Raw genomic sequence first — 23,385 nt, forward strand, 5'->3', positions numbered from 1 at the left:
ATTGGTTCGGCACAACACTGTGGGCTGAAGGGCTTGTTCATGTGCTGTACTCTTCTCTGTTCTCTGTTCTTTTAAATTTACTTACAGGTCTGACAAACTTTTGGCCTCCAAGAGTGACTAATCGACCAACCCAACTCTCAGCCCTGGTATAATGAGATAGACTCCTGACCTTACAATCTGCCTCGTGACAACTTTGCACCTTATTGTCTGCATGAACTGCCCTTTCTCTGTAGCCGTTACACTTCATTCTGCATTCTGTTACTGTTTTACCTTGCACTGCCTCAGTGCACCGTGTAATGATCTGATCTGTATGAACAGTCTGCCAGACAAGCTTTTCACTGTATCTCAGCACACGTCAATAAACCAATTCCAATTTCAATTCTTCCACTACTCCTGATATTGCTTTGCATTTAATGTAATTGTTTCACTTCATAATGGGTAAATGCTTCTGGAAAAGGATTTAGGCAGTTATAACAACAGGAAAATGGCCTGATTACCAGGTAGTGTAGCAGTTAGCGAGATAGAAACATAGAAAATAGGTGCAAGAGTAGGCCATTCGGCCCTTCGAGCCTGCACCGCCATTTATTATGATCATGGCTGATCATCCAACTCAGAACCCCGCCCCAGCCTTCCCTCCATACCCCCTGATCCCCGTAGCCACAAGGGCCATATCTAACTCCCCTTTACATACAGCCAATGAACTGGCCTCAACTGTTTCCTGTGGCAGAGAATTCCACAGATTCACCACTCTCTGTGTGAAGAAGTTTTTCCTAATCTCGGTCCTAAAAGGCATCCCCTTTATCCTCAAACTGTGACCCCTTGTTCTGGACTTCCCCAACATCGGGAACAATCTTCCTGCATCTAGCCTGTCCAATCCCTTTAGGATTTTATACGTTTCAATCAGATCCCCCCTCAATCTTCTAAATTCCAATGAGTACAATCCCAGTTCATCCAGTCTTTCTTCATATGAAAGTCCTGCCATCCCAGGAATCAATCTGCTGAACCTTCTTTGCACTCCCTCTATGGCAAGGATGTCTTTCCTCAGATTAGGGGACCAAAACTACACACAATACTCCAGGTGTGGTCTCACCAAGGCCTTGTACAACTACAGTAGTACCTCCCTGCTCCTGTACTCGAATCCTCTCGCTATAAATGCCAGCATACCATTCGCCTTTTTCACCGCCTGCTGTACCTGCATGCCCACTTTCAATGACTGGTGTATAATGACACCCAGGTCTCGTTGCACCTCCCCTTTCCCTAATCGGCCACCATTCAGATAATCTGTTTTCCTATTTTTGCCACCAAAGTGGATAACTTAGAAACATAGAAACATAGAAAATAGGTGCAGGAGTAGGTCATTCAGCCCTTCGAGCCTGCACCGCCATTTGTTATGATCATGGCTGATCATCCAACTCAGAACCCCGCCCCAGCCTTCCCTCCATACCCCCTGACCCCTGTAGCCACAAGGGCCATATCTAACTCCTTCTTAAATATAGCCAATGAACTGGCCTCAACTGTTTCCTGTGGCAGAGAATTCCACAGATTCACCACTCTCTGTGTGAAGAAGTTTTTCCTAATCTCGGTCCTAAAAGGCTTCCCCTCTATCCTCAAACTGTGACCCCTCGTTCTGGACTTCCCCAACATCAGGAACAATCTTCCTGCATCTAGCCTGTCCAATCCCTTTAGGATCTTATACGTTTCAATCAGATCCCCTCTCAATTTTCTAAATTCCAACGAGTACAAGCCCAGTTCATCCAGTCTTTCTTCATATGAAAGTCCTGCCATCCCAGGAATCAATCTGGTGAACCTTCTTTGTACTCCCTCTATGGCAAGGATGTCTTCACATTTATTCACATCAAATTGCATCTGCCATGAATTTGCCCACTCACCCAACCTATCCAGGTCACTCTGCATCCTCTTAGCATCCTCCTCACAGCTAACACTGCCACCCAGCTTTGTGTCATCCGCAAACTTGGAGATGCTGCATTTAATTCCCTCATCCAAGTCATTAATATATATTGTAAACAACTGGGGTCCCAGCACTGAGCCTTGCGGTACCCCACTGGTCACTGCCTGCCATTCTGAAAAGGTCCCGTTTATTCCCACTCTATGCTTCCTGTCTGCTAACCAATTCTCCATCCACATCAATACCTTACCCCCAATACCGTGTGCTTTAAGTTTGCACACTAATCTCCTGTGTGGGACCTTGTCAAAAGCCTTCTGAAAATCCAAATATACCACATCCACTGGTTCTCCCCTATCCACTCTACTAGTTACATCCTCAAAAAATTCTATGAGATTCGTCAGACATGATTTTCCTTTCACAAATCCATGCTGACTTTGTCCGATGATTTCACCACTTTCCAAATGTGCTGTTATCACATCTTTGATAACTGACTCCAGCAGTTTCCCCACCACCGACGTTAGGCTAACCGGTCTATAATTCCCCGGTTTCTGTCTCCCTCCTTTTTTAAAAAGTGGGGTTACATTAGCCACCCTCCAATCCTCAGGAACTAGTCCAGAATCTAACCAGTTTTGAAAAATTATCACTAATGCATCCACTATTTCTTGGGCTACTTCCTTAAGCACTCTAGGATGCAGACCATCTGGCCCTGGGGATTTATCTGCCTTCAATCCCTTCAATTTACCTAACACCACTTCCCTACTAACATGTATTTCGCTCAGTTCCTCCATCTCACTAGACACTCTGTCCCCTACTATTTTTGGAAGATTATTTATGTCCTCCTTAGTGAAGACAGAACCAAAGTAATTATTCAATTGGTCTGCCATGTCCTTGCTCCCCATAATCAATTCACCTGTTTCTGTCTGTAGGGGACTTACATTTGTCTTTACCAGTCTTTTCCTTTTTACATATCTATAAAAGCTTTTACAGTCAGTTTTTATGTTCCCTGCCAGTTTTCTCTCATAATCTTTTTTTCCCCTTCCTAATTAAGCCCTTTGTCCTCCTCTGCTGAACTCTGAATTTCTCCCAGTCCTCAGGTGAGCCACTTCCTCTGGCTAATTTGTATGCTTCTTCTTTGGAATTGATACTATCCCTAATTTCTCTTGTCAGCCACGGGTGCACTACCTTCCTTGATTTATTCTTTTGCCAAACTGGGATGAACAATTGTTGTAGTTCATCCATGCAATCTTTAAATGCTTGCCATTGCATATCCACCGTCAATCCTTTAAGTGTCATTTGCCAGTCTATCTTAGCTAATTCACATCTCATACCTTCAAAGTTACCCCTCTTTAAGTTCAGAACCTTTGTTTCTGAATTAACTATGTCACTCTCCATCGTAATGAAGAATTCCACCATATTATGGTCACTCTTACCCAAGGGGCCTCTCATGACAAGATTGCTAATTAATCCTTCCTCATTGCTCAAAACCCAGTCCAGAATAGCCTGCTCTCTAGTCGGTTCCTCAACATGTTGGTTCAAAAAACCATCCCGCATACATTCCAAGAAATCCTCTTCCTCAGCACCTTTACCAATTTGGTTCACCCAATCTACATGTAGATTGAAGTCACCCATTATAACTGGTGTTCCTTTATTGCACACATTTCTAATTTCCTGTTTAATACCATCTCCGACCTCACTACTACTGTTAGGTGGCCTGTACACAACTCCCACCAACGTCTTCTGCCCCTTAGTGTTACACAGCTCTACCCATATCGATTCCACATCTTCCCGGCTTATGTCCTTCCTTTCTATTGCGTTAATCTCTTCTTTAACCAGCAATGCCACCCCACCTCCCCTTTCTTCATATCTATCCCTCCTGAATATTAAATATCCCTGAACGTTGAGCTCCCATCCTTGGTCACCCTGGAGCCATGTCCCTGTGATCCCAACTATATCATAATCATTAATAACGATCTGCACTTTCAACTCATCCACCTTATTACGAATGCTCCTTGCACTGACACACAAAGCCTTCAGGCGCTCTTTTACAACTCTCTTAGCCCTTATACAATTACAGCTCAGGGCAGCGGAGTTCGGAGTTGAATCCTCACATCCTCTGTATGGAGTCCGCATGTCCTCCCTGCAGAATGTGGGGGTTTTCTCCAGGAGCTGCAGTTTCCTCCCACACATCAAAGGTGTACTGGATAGTAGATTAATTGGTCATTGTAAATTATCCTGTGATTAGGCGAGGGTTAAATAGGTGGGTTGCTGGGCAGCACAGCTCGTTGGGCCTGAGGGGCTTGTTCCAAACTGTATCTCTAAATAAATAAATCTATCCTACAACTTATGATAATAAATCAGCTGTGATAGAATGGGGAGCAGACTCGATGGTCTGAATGGTCCAATTCTGCTCCAATGTCACACGGTCTTACGGTCTTATGAATAAATGGCTCATAAAGAGGAGAAACACTATGTTATTTTATAAAGTAAGGGTGGCCAGAGGTCATCTTAAACTTAACACCAGCACTCGATCCTGGCTTCCATTCCTTTCATTGCTATAAATAGTACTGACCCTCACATTCATCACATGCCAGTCTGGCCACCACATTATTCCAACCACTACAGTTTCCCGTTGTCCTACATGAAAACAAAGTACATCACTGTTGAAACAAGAGGGTTCTGAATTTTATTCCATTTATTAAGAAGCCAATGTATACTTTCCAGCACTATGGTGGTTTTCAAGATTCAACATTCAAGATTGCTTCATGGCATTTCCAGTATACAAGTGTATGAAATAATTGTGACTTCAAATTCAATGCCACACAATCACAATAAGATAAAGACGACAATAATAAAAATCACAATAAAAATAAATAATGACACTCTGGAGTCCGGGGGGTGGGTTGTGTGCTGGTGGGTTAGACTGACTGTAACCGGAGTGATAATAACCACCTCCCCTGTCTGAGTGGGTTCTCACTGAGCAAAGGCGCTGTCTGATTTCGTGCTTTTAGCAGTAAAACCGGCTGTTTTGATAAACGAGCTTCTCTTTTCTGTCTTTATGGACCAAATGCTTGCCACATTGGTGTCAGGAGTGGGATTTGAAATTGACGGTGAGATTGAAGAGCTACGATGTTGGACGGAGCACCTTACAACCCAGGGAATAGGTCAAGGAAACGAGCAGTATGCCTCCCCGGCATCCTCAGGCCAGGTTCCCGAAGATGGAGAACCTGAGAATCGAGCATCGTGCCTTGCCAGGGAACCCCGATGGGGCAGGCGTACCCAGGAGCCCAACCCGAGTGCATCACCTCCCTCCCTCGTGGTCCCTGTGACACAGCCATGGGAGGATACGTGACATGGCAGGCACCATTGATGCTGTCAGAGCACGAGGAAGACCAGTTGGCCTCAGTAATTCATACAACACGGTCCACCCTGAAGCTCCCCAGATACAATAGTGCTGGCTGCCTGGAGCCTCACCTGGTGCAAGTCAAACTTGCCACATGGCACAATGGGTGGAGCCCCACTGAGACAGCAGCGCCCTTTGCCCTGGCGCCGGAGGGTGGTGACCTGCGGGTCCTCCTCGACCTCATGCTGGATGAGCAGCGTAACCACAGGGTCCTCGTAGTGGGGCTGGAGCGGCGTTTTGAGGAGGGACCATTGGCAGAAGCAATGAGGGAAGAACTGGGCAGCAGACAGCACCATGTGGGAGAAAGCCTGGGGTGTTCACAGCAGATCTCCACCACTCTGCTCAGCATGGCTATTCCAGATCCCTCCCGCGGCCCAGGAAGAGCTCGCCTTCCACACCTTTGTAAAGGCGCTGACGCCAGAGCGCGTTTGGCAGCATGTTCTCCCAACATCACGAGCATCACTGGCCGAGGCACTGGCAGAGGCGGAGAGGGCAGAAGCAATTTTAGCCCCCCAAAGTGTTCCAGCATCACCCGCTCACGGCAAGCCCGGGCTTGTGTCACTGAGGCAGAGGAGGAAACTGATGAGGAGGAGTCCGTGAGACAGGTCCAACCAGCACCACTATACGCCATGGAGCGATCACTGCTACCGGTGTGATGAGGCAGTCCACGTGGCCCGGAACTGCCCCGCACCAGCACCACGCCACAGCGCAGCCACGGGGAAACAGCAAGTGGGGAGCAACGCTGAGACCTCCAGCAGAATCCTTTTGTTGCTGCCTCTTCGGGTGGGCCGTTAGGGCGAAGAGCAAGGCTTGCACGTGGACTGCGTGGTGGAGAGCATCAGACGCCGGGTGTTGGTGGACACAGGGTCAACAATCACCGTAGTCCACCAGGTGTCCTCCTGAATACGGACCACCATCCCTGCCTGGGTGGACGACGACGGTGGTCCAGCTGGTCACCGGTGACGGTGCAGTGATGAGAGGGAAGAGGAGGCTGCGCATCGCAGTGGGGGACGACAAAGTTGAGCACAGGGTGTGGACAGCCAACTTCTGGCGGTTCGGCATCGTTGGCCTGGACTGGACCTGCTGTCCTGCTGAGGGGGCCCATGTGGATGTGTCGGGGGCAACACTCTACTTTGGCTCTCTGGCAGGGCAGCTCCAGGAAATAGACCCAGCAGGTCAGCAACACCCACCACCGGTCTCACAGTGTCCTGCTGCAGTGCAGCACGCGGAACCGGGGGTGGGCGGCAGTGGTGATACCAGCGGGGAGGTTGGCGTTTCCACCACTGACCAGTGGCTGCGCACTCAGCAGTGATCCCGTAATCCCATGCTGGTCCGGGAGAGCAGGGGACCAGCGGCTGCACAGTGATCCCATGATCCCATGCTGGTCCGGGTGAGGGGATGGCTGAGCGTGGGACAGGGGCCAGGGTGCAGGGAGGTCTCCCCCCTGGATCCAGGGTCCGGAGCCCTACACTCTCAGTGGGAACACTGGAGGAGCGTAACGGGTTCCTGTTCCAGTGGTGGCAGATTTCCGACAGTGACAGATGTCTCCTGCGGCTGGTGGCTCTCAAGGGGCTCTACGCCATGGTGCTGGCGTCAGTGCAGGGGTTGGTGGGGGCTGGCCGATTCGGGGAGGCAAAGACATTGGGCAAGCTGTGCGAGTACTTCTATTGACCTGGGTTCAGGCAGCATGTGCAGATGTCCATGCATGCTACAATGCTTGCTTGTCCCAGCAGGGGCTGGGTGGCCAGTCTATGGGGGTCCCAGTGGAGCACATAGAGATGGACATCCTGGGCCCCCTCCCCTGTACTGACACCCGGAACCACTATGTTCTCGTGGGCTTGGATCACGTCACAAAGTGGCCAGAGGTGTACGTGGTCCCAGACCGGAGCACCACCATGTTGAGAGAAACGTGCTGGAGTCCTTCTGCTGTCTCAGTGCCCCCGACGGACCCCACAGTGACCAGGGGTGCAACTTTGAGGCAGAGGTGTTTGGTCAGGTCTGCAGGCAGCTGGGAATGATCACAACACGGACCACCCCCTTCACCTGCAAGGTGAGGCCGGTGGAGTGTTTCAACCACACCCTGGCTACGCAGCATGACATCTTCGTCAGCCAGTACCAGCGTGACTAGTTTTGTGGGCATACTGGGCAGCTGTTCAGGAGAGCACCAGGTGTACACAGCTGTGCTCGTGTTCGGGCAGAGCTGGCACGCCGGTGGATCTGGTGTTTGACCCCATCCCGAGCCGGAGGTTCCTGGGGAGGCCAGGTCGGTAAACCTGCAGCACCTCAGGGGCGCCTGCGGGCTGTTCATGATGCGGCTCGGCAGAACCAAAGCCCAGCCGGTGGCCGGCCGTCAAAATGGTCTTATGATGTCTGCAGATGGGGACAGGATTTTACTTGGGGGAGGGCAAGTATGGGTCCCAGAAGAAAGGATTATCCCCCTAGTTGTAAGCCACTCAAAGGGCCGGGAGGGGTGCTCAACCACATCTTTGATGTGGTATTCGGGTGCAGTTGCCCCGGCAGTGGAAGGCAGCTGTACTGCACTGCACCAGGGTCGCCTGGCACTGTGTCAGCTGAGGGAAGGAAGTGACACGCCTAGTGCCCTGCCTCTTCCCTCACCAAACAGAGCCTCCCCTGGGGCGGGGCTCCAGGCACCATCCCCACCTTCCCCCTCCCCCCCCAGTGACCCTAGCAGCAGCATCGACCACCACCAGGAATCTTGGACTCTGTTGTGAACTCTGGTGTTGCCGGGTTCGGTGGCTGACCCCTCAGGTGGGGGCAGTATGGCACCCGGGGTGGGGGAGGTGTGGGTGGGTTCATAGTTGACAGCTCGACCTAGCATTCCTGGTTGACAGCAGTATTTATTGTTCTTGTTTTAAAAGGCATTCATGGGATTATGGTGGGATGTTCCAGTTCACCTGTTGTTACGTTTTAGCTTGGGTGATACAGTTATTCACATGTGTGTTTGTGGGTCACCCTGACTGTCACCAGGATGTGTGATCATCACCTCCCCCGTCTGAATGCGACTGAGTCGACTGTCACCGAGCGATAGTGCCCTGTCTGTTATTGTGCTTGTCGCAATAAAACCAGCAGTTCAGATCAACAAGATCTTCTCGTCTGTCATCATGGACCAAATGCTTGCCACTATGCATAAGATAGTGTCTATACATTGGTTGATTATATGTCCATAAAGTGACACTAGGCACAGGAGCATCTGTACGTAAGGTGACTGACAGGTTGCGTATAACATGCAAACCAAACCCCTGCACAACTCTCACTTTATACGCAACCAATATCATTTAGGGGCTGAGATATCCTTTATTATAGATGGTAAAATAAAGCTGAGGAAGCAGCTTGCTAGTTTGATCAGTCTAATCATGAATGTGGTGCTTATGAGCCAAGAGGAAGTCTCTCTTGCCTTGGAAATAGTGTGGAGAATGTCATGTGTTAGCATAATGAGAAAGGCTTGTAAAAGATCCAAAATGGGGGCCAATGTTAAAAATAAAGAATTGAATTATGGCATGCAATTCAGAAAACTGGTCATTAAAGTGTCCAGAATTATATGGTAGCTGTGAAGCAGTGTGCTCATTGCTGCCACCAAGGGCATTTTCAAAATGTGATGCCCCATGAAGAACTCCCATCACCCAGGACGTGCCTTCTTCTCATTGCTACCAGCAGGAGCCGGAAGACACACATGCAACATTTTAGGTATATGTAGAGCAAAACTACATATGTCTCTACCAAAGGAAGTATAAGGTGCTCCTTTCCTCCACAAGCCTGTAGATCACCCTTGGGCAAGTTGTAGCACACCCCCTACATCCCCCCTCCGATCAGGGTCAAGTGAAGCCATGGGAGCAGGTGGTGGATGGTTGTATGAGCAGCTGGTGCATATCACAAGTCCTGGTTATGCGACCACTGACGCCAGGCAGACAATCTCTGAAGAGTGTTGATAATGGTTTGGGTCACTTGTCTTGTAAAGATACTGCCTAGAAGGCGGCATGACAAATCACTTCTGTAGAAAAATTTGCCAGGCGCATTCATGATCAAAAACCGTGATCAGCCCATCCTACGACATGGCACATAATGAACGAACGAGTGCAAAAAGAGAGCATTGTGGTCTCTTGTGGTCCTACTGCATTCAAAACAAAATTGGATGCATTAAGGGACTAATTTATTGAAGCAAAATGCTTTAAGACATCAATGTTTTGAGGATGAAAACAACTGTATTAACAGCCAGGAATTCCACATTCAAGCAAAACAATTACTCCAACCTCCAGTGGTAACCACTGAAGTCACAGATTGTACAATGTGTTTTGATATCAACATATCAAAATACATTGACCTTACTTCAGTGACATTCATTATGTCACTGAAATAGGATTTCTCAGCACTGAATATTCTTCTGTTGCCCATGTTTATTTTTAGTTGTAAAATGCTTAGCAATCAGTCGTGGACCTTTGCCAAATAGTGCAGTGAAAGATGATGCCAATGATTTCATCACTGGCCAGCTAGAGAAAACAAACTACTTCTATTGTTGTGGTTCAGCTTCTTGTTAGGGAGTATTCTGGAGTTCTGAGAATTAATTCAAGCCACAGCTAGTCTTCAGTTCTTTTTGAAAATGGCAAGCTGTAAATTGCAGTAACGGACTGGCCCACAGACAGATTGTAAATGCATCAACCAAATGATAATACAATGTGGTGTTTGAATTACTCTGCATTGTCTCTGGTTTTCAGGAACTTCACCTATTGTAATATAGTGAACATTATGCAAGGTCAGGGAAGTTCTCAATTAGTTTGTCGCAGACAAGGTATTTGAACATTCAGGGGTGTCTCCCACTGTAGACATGAAACTCAAAGGAAATGTTGTCAATGCAAATTATTGAGGTAAATGATGTCATTGTAACTATTGAAACTGTATTGAATCACCTCTTGAACCATTGATCTTAAGGGTATAAAACGTGATGTTCTTTTGGTTTGTGAGACTCTACTGAGAATGTCTCCATAAGAATGCCTGCTTGTCGTCCAAAACTGTAACCAGGACACAGAGTAAAATCATTGTGGAAACCCAACCCATTACTACAAACTTGGCCATGGATGGTCCCAGCTCTGGCTGCAAGAGGAGGAGGGATGGGCATGGGCTAGCGACCCCATCCTGTAATAACCCAGAGCTACAGAAATGCCAAGAGAAGCTCCAATGGCCTCATCCCTGGGACAGGAAGGATCTTTGAAGATGGGCTACACCTGGGGACTACTGGAAAGACTGGCCCAGGACAGAGGTCTCTGTCAAGCTGCAGTCAGAAACCTCCGTCCCAGTAGGGATGATGGGTTTAAGAAGCAGAAAAAGTGTTCATCAACAAAATAATAAAGATATACAAGCACAAGAGATTTCGCAGAGTAACACATACAAAATGCTAGAGGAACTCAGCAAGTGAGGCAGCATCAATAGAAAAGAATAAGCAGTTGACATTTTGGACCGAGACCCTTCTTCAGGTCCTGGATTTATAGCAGATAAGTACTAGAAGAACAGATAAAAAGGCTAATTGCAGTAGAGCATAAAAACAAGTTGGTGATACTAACTTTTCCAATATTAATGGGGATTGTCTTAGTGGAAGGAACTCAGATGAGATGCCAAGAGAAGCTCCGATGGCCTCATCCCTGGGAGAGGAAGGATCTTTGAAGATGGGCTACACCTGGGGACCACTGGAAAGACTCTCCCAGGGATGGGACTCATCAATTGTATCCAAAAATTTTCAAAGCACAAACAAAAGAGAAAGTCTGTAGATATTGGAAATCCAGAGCAACACATACAAGATGCTGGAGGAACTCAGCAGGTCAGACAGCATCTATGGAGAGGAATAAACAGTCACCATTTTGTACTGAGACCCTTCCTTAGATCCTGTATTTATGAGATTTCAGTATGTTGTAATGCCATTGACTCTTTGGTGGGGTATTTGTCTTTAATTTATGGAACTATTTTTCATTATAACTAACTGTGTCCACTGTGCATGCAGCAATGTAAGAAATGCTTGGGTTTTTCAATTTCCAAAATACTGTTCAATTATCTTTTTCCAGAAATGCAGCCCTGTGCTAAACCAAGGGACAGTTCACAATCAGATTTGATATCACTGGCATACATTGTCAAATTTGTTGTTTTGCCTCAGCAGATCATTGCCAATACATAATAAAAACTATAAATACTTACACACACACACACTCTGTATATAGGCTGTTGTACGTGTTTATAATATGTTCTAAAGAGCAAGGCAGCTCTGCTCTACCTGGATTTAATCTCTTCTAACTGCTGGGTCAGGTCTTGGAGCTCCCTTTGGTTCATCTCATTCTCCTTCACTTCCAGCTGGTGCTTTTTAATGGCACGGCATCTTTTAATCTCATTATCCTTGATAAACTTATCAAACCTCAGGGCTCTTTCCTTATTCTGTGGACAAAATATAAAGAGTACAAAACCATTGGCATTATTTGTTTTGTTAAAATGGGAAGCAGAACAAAAATACACAAGAGATGCAGGTTCACTGCAAAGTTAAAACACAAGATTCTGCAGGTACATGAAATCCAGGTCAGGCAGCATTCATGCAAATGAATGAACAGTTAACATTTTGGCACGAGTCTGATGGAAGGACGCAGCTCAAATGTTTATTCCTCTCCATAGGTGCTGCCTGATCCGCTGAGTTCCTCCAGCAACTTGCGTGTGTTGAGCAAGATTAAACATAGCCATGCTTATATACTGTTCACTCTGACAATGAAACTAGAAAACTTGTATCAAATAATTAAAATACCATCAACCTAAGACAGGGGTTCCTAGCCTGAAGTCAACAGACCCCTTACTTAATGGTATTGGTCCATGGCAAAAAAAGTTTGGAAACTCCCATTGTTAAGTTACAGTGCTTCAGGTTCAAACCAATCTTACTGGGGTGAAGAGGATTCCGCATACTTGACAAATTTGAGGTTTAAAGTTCAAAGAAAATTGATTACAAAAGTATGTATCTGTCGCCATAAACAACCCCAAGATTCATTTTGTTACGGGCATAATGAATAAATCCATAAATGTGCGTAGCATTTGGAATAAAGTGGACAAAGTTGGCACAATTAGAGATTGGTCGGTATGACATTGTGGGCATCCCTGAGCTGTGGCTGAAAGGCGGCCATAGCTGAGAGCTTAACATCAAAGGATATACTTTGTATTGAAAGGACAGGCAGGAAGGCATAGGTGGTGTGACCCTGTTGGTAAGAGATGGAATTACATCTTGAGTAAGAGGTGACATAGGGTCAGAGAATGTTGAATCTTTGTGGGTGAATTCAGAGAGGATTAAAAAACCATTATGGGAAACATATATAGGCCTCCAAATAGAAGCGAAGGTGTGTGGCTGAGATTGCAAAGGGAGCTGGAGAAAGCTTGTAATTAGGGTAATAACACAATTGTAATGGGGGACTTCAATATGCAAGGGGATTGGGAAAATAAGATTAATGTCAGATTGCAAAAGAGGGAATTTGTTCAATGCCTACAAAATGACTTTTTAAGAACAGCGTGTACTTGAGCGTACTTAAGGAAAACCATCTTAAATTGGGTGTTGTGTAATAACCCAGATCTTATTAGAGAGCTTAATGTAAAGGAACCCTGAGGAGGCAGTGATCATACTATGATTGAATTCTTACTGCAGCTTGAGAGGGAGAAGCATAAACCACATGTATCAGTATCACAATGGAAGAAAGGAAATTACAGAGGCTTGCCCAGGTGGATTGGAGGAGGACACTGGTGGGGATGAAGGTGGAGCAGAGATGGCTGAAGTCTCTAGGAATAGTTCACAAGTCGCAGGATAGGTAAGTTCCATAGAGGACGAAGTTCTCAAATGGCAGGGGTAGGCAACTGTGGTTGACAAAGGAAGTTAAGGACTGCATAAAAGCTAAGGAGAGGGCATACAAGGTAGCAAAAGTGAGTGGGAAGTTAAATAATTGGGAAGCTTTTAAAATCCAACAAAAGGCAACTAAAAAGATGAAATATGAGGGCAGACTGGCAAATAATACAAGGCAGGATACCTGAAGTTCTTTCAGTTGTATAAAGAATAAAAGGGAGTTGAGAGTTGAAATTGGACCACTGGAAAATAATGCTGGTGGGGTAGTAATGGGGGACAAAGAGATGGCAGATGAACTTAATGGGTACTTTGCATCAGTCCTCACTGTGGAAGACACTGTGAAAGCAGTGTGCCAGAGGTCCGTGTGTGTCAGGTAGCAGGAGTGAGTGCCAATGTTATTACCAAGTAAAAAGTGCCAGGCAAACTGAAAGGCCTTAAGGTGGATAAGTCTCCTGCACCAATTGGACTACATCGCAGAGTCCTGAGAGAGGTCGCTGAAGAGATAACAGATGCATTGGTCATGATCTTTCAAAAATCACTGGATTCTGGCATGGTCCTGGAGGACTGGAAGATTGCAAATGTCACTCCAATCTTTAAGAAGGGAAGAAAGCAAAAGAAATTAGCCTAACCTCAGTGGTTGGGAAAGTGTTGTAGTCTATTATTAAGGATGAGGTTTCACTGTACTTGGAGATTAATGGTAAAATAAGTCAAAGTCAACATGGTTCTTGTAAAGGAAAATTTTGCCTGACAAATCTGTTCGAGTTCTTCAAGGAAGTAACAAGCAGGGTGGACAAAGGAGAGGCAGTGGATGTCATTTACTTGAATTTTCAGAAGGTATTTGATAAGGTGCCACACATAAGGCTACTTAACAAGATGAAGTCCTATGGTGTTACAAGAAAAATACTGGCAAGGATAGTGGAATGGCTGACAGGCAGGAGGCAGTGAGTGGGAATAAAGGGGGCCTTTTCTGGTTGGCTGCCAGTGACTAGTGGTGTGGAATTGACGGCTTGTAGCAAAGTTTGTAGATGATATGAACATAGGTGGAGCAGTAGATAGTGCTGAGGAAGCAATGCAATTGCAGCAGGACTTTGACAAATTGGAAGAATGGGCAAAAAGGTGGCAGATGGAATACAGTATTGGGAAATTAATGATAATGCATTTTTGCTAAAAGGAACAATAATGCGAACTATAATCTAAATGGGGAGAAGATTCAAACATCAGAGGTGCAAAGGGGCCTAGGAGTCCTCGTGCAAGATTCCCAGAAAATTAATTCACAGGTTGAGTCTGTGGTAAAGAAGGCAAATGCAATGTTAGCATTTATTTCAAGGGGAACAGAATATAAAAGCAAGGAGATAATGCTGTTTTTATAAGACACTAGTCAGGCCGCACTTGGTGTATTGTCAAGAGTTTTGGGACCCACATCTCATAAAGGATGTGTTGTCATTGGAGAGAGTTGAGAGAAGTTCACGAGAATGATTCCAGGAATGAAATGGTTAACATATGAGGAGCATTTGGCAGCTTTGGACCTGTACTCACTGGAATTTAGAAGAACGGATAGTGTGGGTTCCTAATGATGGATGATGCTTTCCTGAGACAATGCTTCATGTAGACGTGCTCAATGGTGGGGAAGGCTTTCTTTAGATGTATAAATTAGCATAAATCATCATTCCATTTTTTTTCCTTACCGCCTGCTCTTTTCTTTCAAATTCTGCCCTCCGCTGGCTAACGGCTTCCATACGTTGGTGGAACTCGTCCCGTTTAGCTGCGAGTTCAGCATTAACTTCATCAACTTCCACCTCTTTCTTCAGCACTAAAGTGCTCTGATGTGTTCTGCGGTCATTCACGAGGATCTCTCCAGCAGGCTGAAACGGTTGCAACATTGAGCAGTTAGGACACTGCCACGGCTGAGCAGAGCTGAACTATGCCATCTATACTCATGTCCTTCCACAGTAGAGAGCATCATGACAACACGGGACGGAATCTGCACTGTGGCAGGCAGGAACACTCTATAAACATGTAATCAAAACTGCCGATGCATCACCAACACCAACCTACCCACCATCAAGGAGAAATCTACTGAAAAGTGCAGTAAAAGGCCGTACCATCATGAAGGATTCCACCCACCCTGCTCATGGACTGCTTGTCCCACTCCCATCAGGGAGGAGGCTGCATAGCATCCACAACAGGCCACCACACTCAAAAATAGTTATTTTCCCCAAGCAGTAAGTCGAATCAGCACCTTCACCAACCAACACTACTTTATCATTTCCTATCATAGTCACCTTATGTACAGACCCTCCTGTGCCTAGTGTCACTTTATGGACATACAATCGATGTATATGAGCTGTTTCTCATATTTACTGCCTGCGTACTGAGTATTTCCTTTTAATTTCAATCTTTTGTGCCTCTCACGCCATATTGGACCTTTCTCAATTCTCTCCATCCCTCTCTCTCCCCATCTGTGTCATGTTTTATGTCTGCATATTCCCAGTTGCTATTTAAGTTCATTGACCTGAAGTATTATTCCTGCTTCTCTTCACAGATGCTGCCTGGCCTGCTAAGTATTATTTTATTGTTCTAATGCTAAGTATTGTTCTATTTGGTTTCTTTGTTTTGTGGCTCCCTGAATCCTTATTCAAGCTCCCTGTTTTACCTCCATTTATCAGTTTTTATTTCAGATTTCTTGGATCTGGAATATTTTGCTTATATTATGTCTATATGTCATCACTGGAGCTGTGTGAATCCCAGAGACTAAACCCATGGTGAATATTAATGGTGAAATTCACAGTATCATTGGTGTTAACCGCATACCTGTCCCATAGATTAATGGTAAGGGTAAGTGCTACTTCCTTAAGGTTGTCATGGCCGGGGGGCGTAGTGGGGATAAACTCCCATTACCTATTAAATATTCCCTGTGACAAGCTTCTCAAGTAGCCTCTGACAGCCAAGTCCACCTCCCGCCTTCACGTGTGGTTTAGCTACTAAGCCTGGCAAAGCTCTTTCTACTGACAAGAGAGGAGGCCTTAAAACCAGTCACTTTGGACAGATGGGGCTCGTCAGCCATGGTTGGCAGCTCATCGGAGAAGGAAAATTCCGTGGTACTTAGTCCATTATTATTCAATATTGCCCTGGGACGTTAGCTATTGCTATTCGTCACTCTCCTAATATATTTGGTATTACCCCTGGGAATGAGATACATAAATTATCACTATATGCAGATGATTTACTATTCTATATTTCTAACCCTCAGAAATCCATTCCGGCAGTATTAACTTTGCTTGCTCAGTTTAGTAGTTTTTCTAGTTATAAATTGAATCTTAGCAAGAGTGAATTTTTTCCATTAAATATGCAGGCTCCCATTTATAGATGTTCACTTTTTAGATTGATTACTGACTATTTTACTTATTTGGGGGTTAAAATTGCTAAGAGACATAAGGACTTATTCAAGCTCAATTTTTTTACCGTTAATTAGTCAGGTTAAACGATTGCTTACTAAATGGTCCCCATGTCTCTATCACTGATTGACTGAATCAATGCTATTAAAATGATTATTCTATTTAAATTTTTTACATCTATTTCAAGCGGTACCAATTTTTATTCCTAAATCTTTTTTTGATACTATTGATTCTAAAATTTCCTCTTATATATGGCAGAATAAAAATTCTAGGCTAAGTAAAAAATATCTACAGAAGTCCAAGAAAGATGGTGGTTTAGCATTGCCGAATTTAAGATTCTATTATTGGGCAATTAGTATTCGATATTTAATATTTTGGACACAAGATTGGGATATAATTCCAAGTCCACAATGGGTAAACCTCGAAAATTACTCTGTACAAGGGTTTTCATTAGTTTCTATTTTAGGATCTTCACTGCCCTTTGTGTTTTCTAAATTGAATAAACAAATGGTTAATCCAATAATTAAACACACATTACGAATATGGTTCCAATTTCGTAAATTTTTTGGTTTGAACAAATTTATATTATCAAGCCCTATTATATCTAATTTTTTTTCAACCCTCTGTTATGGATCAAGCCTATTTGATATGGAAAATGAAAGGTATTACATATTTCCGTGACTTATTTTTGATTAACTGTTTCATGTCTTTTAAACAGTTGTCTAATAAATATAACTTGCCCAGATCCCATTTTTTTTAGATATTTACAAATAAGAAACTTTTTAAATACGATGCTGTCTACATTTCCAATTTCATACCCAACTGATACCATGGAAAAAATTTTAGGCTTAAATCCTTATCAGAAGGGATTAATAACAACTATTTATGATATAATTATGAAAATACAGCCGGGTATATCTGATAAAATTAAAAATGAATGGGAAAGGGAACTTCAACTTCACCTTCCTATAGAGAAATGGGAGAAAATTTTTCAGTTAGTTAGCTCTTCCTCTATATGTGCTAAACATACGCTGATATAATTTAAGGTAGTGCATAGGGCCAACATGTCTAAAGATAAACTAGCCCGTTTTTACTCCCATATAAATCCTATTTGTGACAGATGTCACTCTGAGGTGGCCTCTTTGACTCATATGTTCTGATCCTGCCCTCTCTTGGAAAAATTTTGGAAAGATACCTTTGATATCATTTCAACAGTTTTGCGTTTCGATTTACAACCCCATCCTATTACGGCAATTTTTAGTTTGCCAATGATCGAACATAGCTCTTTATCCTCTTCAGCCTGTCGTATGATTGCATTTGCTACATTAATGACCAGAAGGTCCATTTTATTGAATTGGAAAGAGACCAATCCTCCTACCACATTTCAGTGGTTTTTTCAAACTATATCATGTTTAAATTTAGAAAAAAATCAGAAGTGTCATTTTTGATCCTTTGGTTAAATTTGAACAGACTTGGAAGCCACTTATTCAACATTTTCATATGATGCAGTTTGACCTTTTCTGAATCCTTTTTATTAACTTAGAATATATGAATAGAGGAGTGGAGTTGACGACATTAATGAACGTATTCGATCTAATATATTGGTTCAGCCTTGTTTTGTTCTGTTTGGTTTTTTTTGTTTTTTTGGGGGGTTTTTCTTTGTGATATGTTTTCTTTTTATTTCTTTCTCTTCGTGATTAATTATATCCAGAGTTTGGAAGTTCATTACACTTGTACTACTTGTAGTTCCTCTTGTATATGTCTATTATCAATAATGTAATTCCAATCTCTTTATATCACTGTTATTATGTTTATGAACTTGAAAACTAATAAAAAGATTAAAAAAGAAAAAAGAATAACATGAAGGGAAATTTTTAAAAAACTTACCTCTTTGATTATTGGAATATAATTAACATTTTCATTTTCATCTCTGAAAGAAAGAAGTTGAGTAAAGACATTAAAGAATAGGTGACGGTATTAACACATTACCTGTGGAAAGCTTAGAGTTAGTTGCCTGTCATACAATTTACCAGTTTCCTTTTTATTAATTAATTAATTTAGAGATACAGTGCAGAATAGGCCCGTCGAGCTCAACAAGCCACACTGCCCAGCAACCCAACAATTGAATTCTGGCCTAATCACAGGACAAATTTACATTGACCAATTAACCTACTAACTGGTACATCTTTGGACTGTGGGTGGAAACCAGAGCACCCCAAGGAAACCCACAAAGTCATGATGAGAACGTATAAACTCCTTCCAGACTGCACCAGAATTGAACTCCAATCTCCGGAATGCCTCAAGCCGTAATAGTGATGTGCTAGCTGCTACACTATCGAGATGATTAAGAAGGATTTGATTTGTATATCAGCTGGGACCATCAGGTTATACCATGTTGGTGATGAAACACATCGTCCTGCCTGAGAAGCGATGTAGGCTCCAATTGCTTTCCAGAGCAATAGGTCCATAGCAGATGCCATCTTATTGGCTCTTTACTCAACACTGGAACATTTGGACAGCAAAAATGCATACATCAGGATGTTCTTTATCGATTACAGCTCGGTATTCAATACTATCATCCCCACAAAACCAATCAATAAGCTTCAAGACTTTGGCCTCAATACCTCCTTGTGCAATTGGATCCTGGATTTCCTCACTTGCAGACCCCAGTCAGTTCAGATTGGCAACAACATCTCCACAATCTCTATCAGTATGGATGCACCACAAAGCTGAGAGCTTAGCCCCCTGCTCTACACTTATCACTGTGAGGCTAAGCACAGCTCCACCACCATATTCAAGTTTGCTGATGACACCATTGTCGTAGACTGAATCAAAGGTGGTGACAAATCAGCACATAGAGGGAGATTGAAAATCTAGCTGAGTGGCATCATAACGACCACCTCTCACACAATGTCGGCAAGATCCAGGAGCTGATTATAAACCAGGAGAAGGAAACCAGAGGTCCATGAGCCAGTCCATATCGAAGGATCAGAGGTGGAGAGGGTCAACAACTTTAAGTTCCTTGGAGTTATCATTTCAGAGGCCTGCCTGGACCCAGCATGCAAGTGTAATTATGAAGACAGCACGGCAACACCCCCACTTCCTTAGGAGTTCGCAGAGATTCAGCATGTCATCTAAAACTCTGACAAACTTCTATTGACGTGCAGTGGAGAGTATTCTGACTGGCTGCATCACAGCCTAGCATGGAAACACCAATGCCCTTGAACAGAAAATCCTGCAAAAAGCCGTGGACACGGCCCAGTCCATTATGAGAGAACCCCTCCCCGCCATCGAGCATACCTACATGAAACGTGATTAGCCATGATCATTCTTAATTAGTTCAATCTGAATAAATAATCACTTTTAATTTGAATAATTATTTGTTTAGCGATATAGCACAGAATAAGCCATTTGTGCCCTTCCAGCCGTGCTGCCTAGCAACCTCCAACAACCCGGATTTAACCCTGCCCTCATCACAGGGCAATTTGCAATGACCAACTATCCTGCCCATTATCTCTTTGGATTGTGGGAGGAAAACGGAGACCAGGAGAAAACCCACACCCTCCACAGGAAGGATTACAAATTCCTTATGAAGAATGCCAGGATTGACCTCTGAACTCCTAAGCTGTAATAGTGTCATGCCAACTTCTATGCTACCAAGTATAACCCAGAAGAGAAGAACACTTCTGGTTCTACATTAAGAAATACCCACTGAGATTTGTCCTGAACTTTTGTACTGGCACTTGATGTTTCTATCAGATTATGAAAAGCTGGTCCTGAAAGATTCAGTTTTGCTGGTATGTAAATCTGTCAATCATCAGTTAGGATATTATCTATCAAATAATTTATTTATTTTCTATTTAGAGATTGTGTTGGCCAAGTGGTTAAGGTGTTCGTCTAGTTACCTCAAGGTCGCTAGTTCGAGCCTCAGTTGTGGCAGTGTGTTTGTGCCCTTGAGCAAGGCACTTAATCACACATTGCTCTAGTCTGTGCGAGGAGTGGCGCCCCACACAGACTTCCAATCTGCGCCTTGTAAGGCATGAAAATGTCCAATGCAGGCCTCTCATAGTCTGAGTCAACGTTCCCTCCCCTATTTAGAGATACAGCATGGAACATACCCTTCTGGCCCTTCGAGTTGCACTGCCAGCAACCCCCAATTAACCCTAGCCCAATGACAGGACATTTCACCATCACCAATTAGTCTACTAACCGGTGGGTTTAATTTATAATTAAAATCCAAAGGATGGTGCCGGGTCTGGAGGGCATGAGTTATTAAGGAAAGATTGAATAGGTTAGAACTGTATTCCTTAGAACATACAAGACTGAGAGGAGATTTGATAGAGGTATACAAAATTATGAGGGTATATACGGGGTAAATGCAAGTAGGCTTTTTCCCCCTGAGGTTGCGTGGGACCTCAGAGGTCATGGGTTAAGGGTGAGAGGTAAGAAGCTTAAGGGGAACACGAGGGGAAACTTAGTCAGTCAGAGGGTCGTGGGAATGTAGAATGTGCCGCCAGCACAAATGGTGCATGCGAGCTCGATTTCAACGTTTAAGAAAAGTTTGGATAGGTACATAGATATGGTATGGTCCTGGTGCAGGTCATTGGGGGTAGGCAGTTTAAATGGCTTTGGAATGGACTAGATGGGCCGAAGGACCTGTTTCTGTGCTGTTCTTCTTTCTGACTCTATGACTGTGGAGGAAACTGGAACACCCAGACGACATTCACGCATTCCACAGGGGGGACATACAGACTCCTTACACAGGATGCTGGCATTGAACTTTGAACTCCAGCACTCGCGACATCGTGCCAACCACTGCACTACCGTGGCGCCCCAAGGTAGCCGAGCAGCTTGATGCCATTGCAGCTCAGGCTGTAAGATTTCTTTAGGGCTGCAAAAAAGATTCCTTCTGCCAAATTGCAGAATTCCTAAATCATTATCCAAGACGCAGAGGAGTTCTTCTTCATGTCTTGGCCAATATTTAAATGGCTTCAGTGAAGTAGGTTATTGTTTACTGATATCAGTAGAAGCTTGATGTGCATAGGTGGTAGCAATTTGTCTGTATACAATACTAACCACACTCTTCATTGGTATGTGCTGTGTTGTATGACGTAGGCAGTCAGGGTCTTTCCATGACCATGAGTGCGCTTTGCAAATTTTTTCTACTGAAGTGGTTTGCTATTTCCTTCTTCTGGGCAGTGTCTTCACAAGATGGGTGACCCCAGCCATTATCAATACTCTTCAGAGATTTGTCTGCCTGGCATCCATGGCCACATAACCAGGACTTGTGATATGCACCAGCCGCTCATACGATCATCCACTATCTGCTCCCATGGCCTCATGTGACCCTGATTGGGGGGTGAGGAGCGTGGGGAGGGAGCTAAGCATGTGCCACACCTTGCCCAAGAGTAACCTGCAGGTTAGCGGAGATAAAAGACGCCTTACACATCCATTGGTAGAGATGTATCTCCACCCTGCCACCCGTGACTACACCACATTTCCCTAACAAACACTGAAACCTCCTTTGTGCAAGACAAGAGATTCAGATGGGGGAAGGTTTGTTAGGTGTATTCTGAAGGGTTTTATAAACTAGCATGTAGATAATACAATGAGAGGAACAGACTTGTGTTGGGAGATGAGCCTGGCCAGATGACTGAACTTTCAGTGAGAGAATATTCAGTGTAAAGAATGCACGGCAGTACCTCAACTTCCTTAGGAATCTGCAGGTATTCGATATGACATCTAAAAATTTCAACAAACTTCTATAGCTGTGTAGTGACTGGCTGCACCACAGTCTGGTATGGAAACACCAGCGCCTGTCTTAAATGGAAAATCCTACAAAAGGTAGTGGATTCGGCCCAGTACATCACAGGTAAAGCCCTCCCAAACATTGAGCACATCTACATGAAATGCTGTCGTAGGAAAGCAGCATCCTTCATCAGGAATGCTGCTGCCATCAGGAAGAGGGTACAAAAGCCTCAGGACTCATGCCACCAGATTCGAGAACACTTGCTATCCCTCGACCATCAGGCTCCTGAACAAAGGGGATAACTACACTCACTTGCGCATCCACTGAGATGTTCCCACAACCAGTGATCTCACCTTAAGGGCTCTTTATCTTGTTATTTCATGTTCTTGTTATTTATTACTATTTATTTATAATTGAACTTGCACAGTTTGTTGTCTTCTGCACTCTGGTTGATCTTTCATCGATCCTGTTACAGTTACTATTCTATAGATTTGCTGAGTATGCCCACAGGGAAATGAATCTCAGGCTGTAGATGGTGACATATACGTACTTTGCTAATAAGTTCACTTTGAACTTTGAATTTGGGGAACTACAAATCTAGAAAAACAGAGGGCTATGCGTCAAGGAAATTCTAGGCAGTCTCTAGAGTAGATTACATGCTCTGCACAACATTGTGGGCCAAAAGGCCTGTAACGTGCTGTAAATTTTACTGTTCTGTGTTCTATAACTCCTTAAGTCTCAAGATAGCTATAGACAAGGACAAGCACAAACCTTGCTGGAGAGTAGTAAATGAGAGCAGGACTGACTACAAAAGTATCAGACAGGAACTCAGGAGAGTTAACTGGGAACAGATGTTTTTGGGCACACGTGGATGGAGCTTAAAGGCCAACTGCGCAGTACAGTATAGTAGTAGAGCTACTAGGACTTGATGTTTCAATCCCTATGGTTTTATGCATCACATTATTCAGCAAGGTTTAACACAATGGATAGGCTACTCATGCCTATTCTATTATTCTGCAGAGAGGTGAATTATTTATTTATTTATTTAGAGACACAGTGTGGAGTAGATGC

General features: G+C 44.1%; 1 protein-coding gene across 1 annotated transcript in view; it reads right to left on the reverse strand.

Moving 5' to 3' along the window:
- ccdc197 (coiled-coil domain containing 197) overlaps positions 1-23,385 on the reverse strand; it is a 105,951-nt gene that overhangs the window by 60,452 nt on the left and 22,114 nt on the right. Inside the window, exons 2-4 of the mRNA XM_072274608.1 lie at positions 18,453-18,495; positions 14,856-15,032; positions 11,581-11,738 (exon numbers count right to left, since the gene is read on the reverse strand). Of these exons, the coding sequence (XP_072130709.1) occupies positions 11,581-11,738; positions 14,856-15,032; positions 18,453-18,495 (378 nt within the window). The remainder of the gene's footprint in view (positions 1-11,580; positions 11,739-14,855; positions 15,033-18,452; positions 18,496-23,385) is intronic.

Source organism: Mobula birostris, chromosome 1 (assembly GCF_030028105.1).
Source record: "Mobula birostris isolate sMobBir1 chromosome 1, sMobBir1.hap1, whole genome shotgun sequence".
NCBI lineage: Eukaryota > Metazoa > Chordata > Chondrichthyes > Myliobatiformes > Myliobatidae > Mobula > Mobula birostris.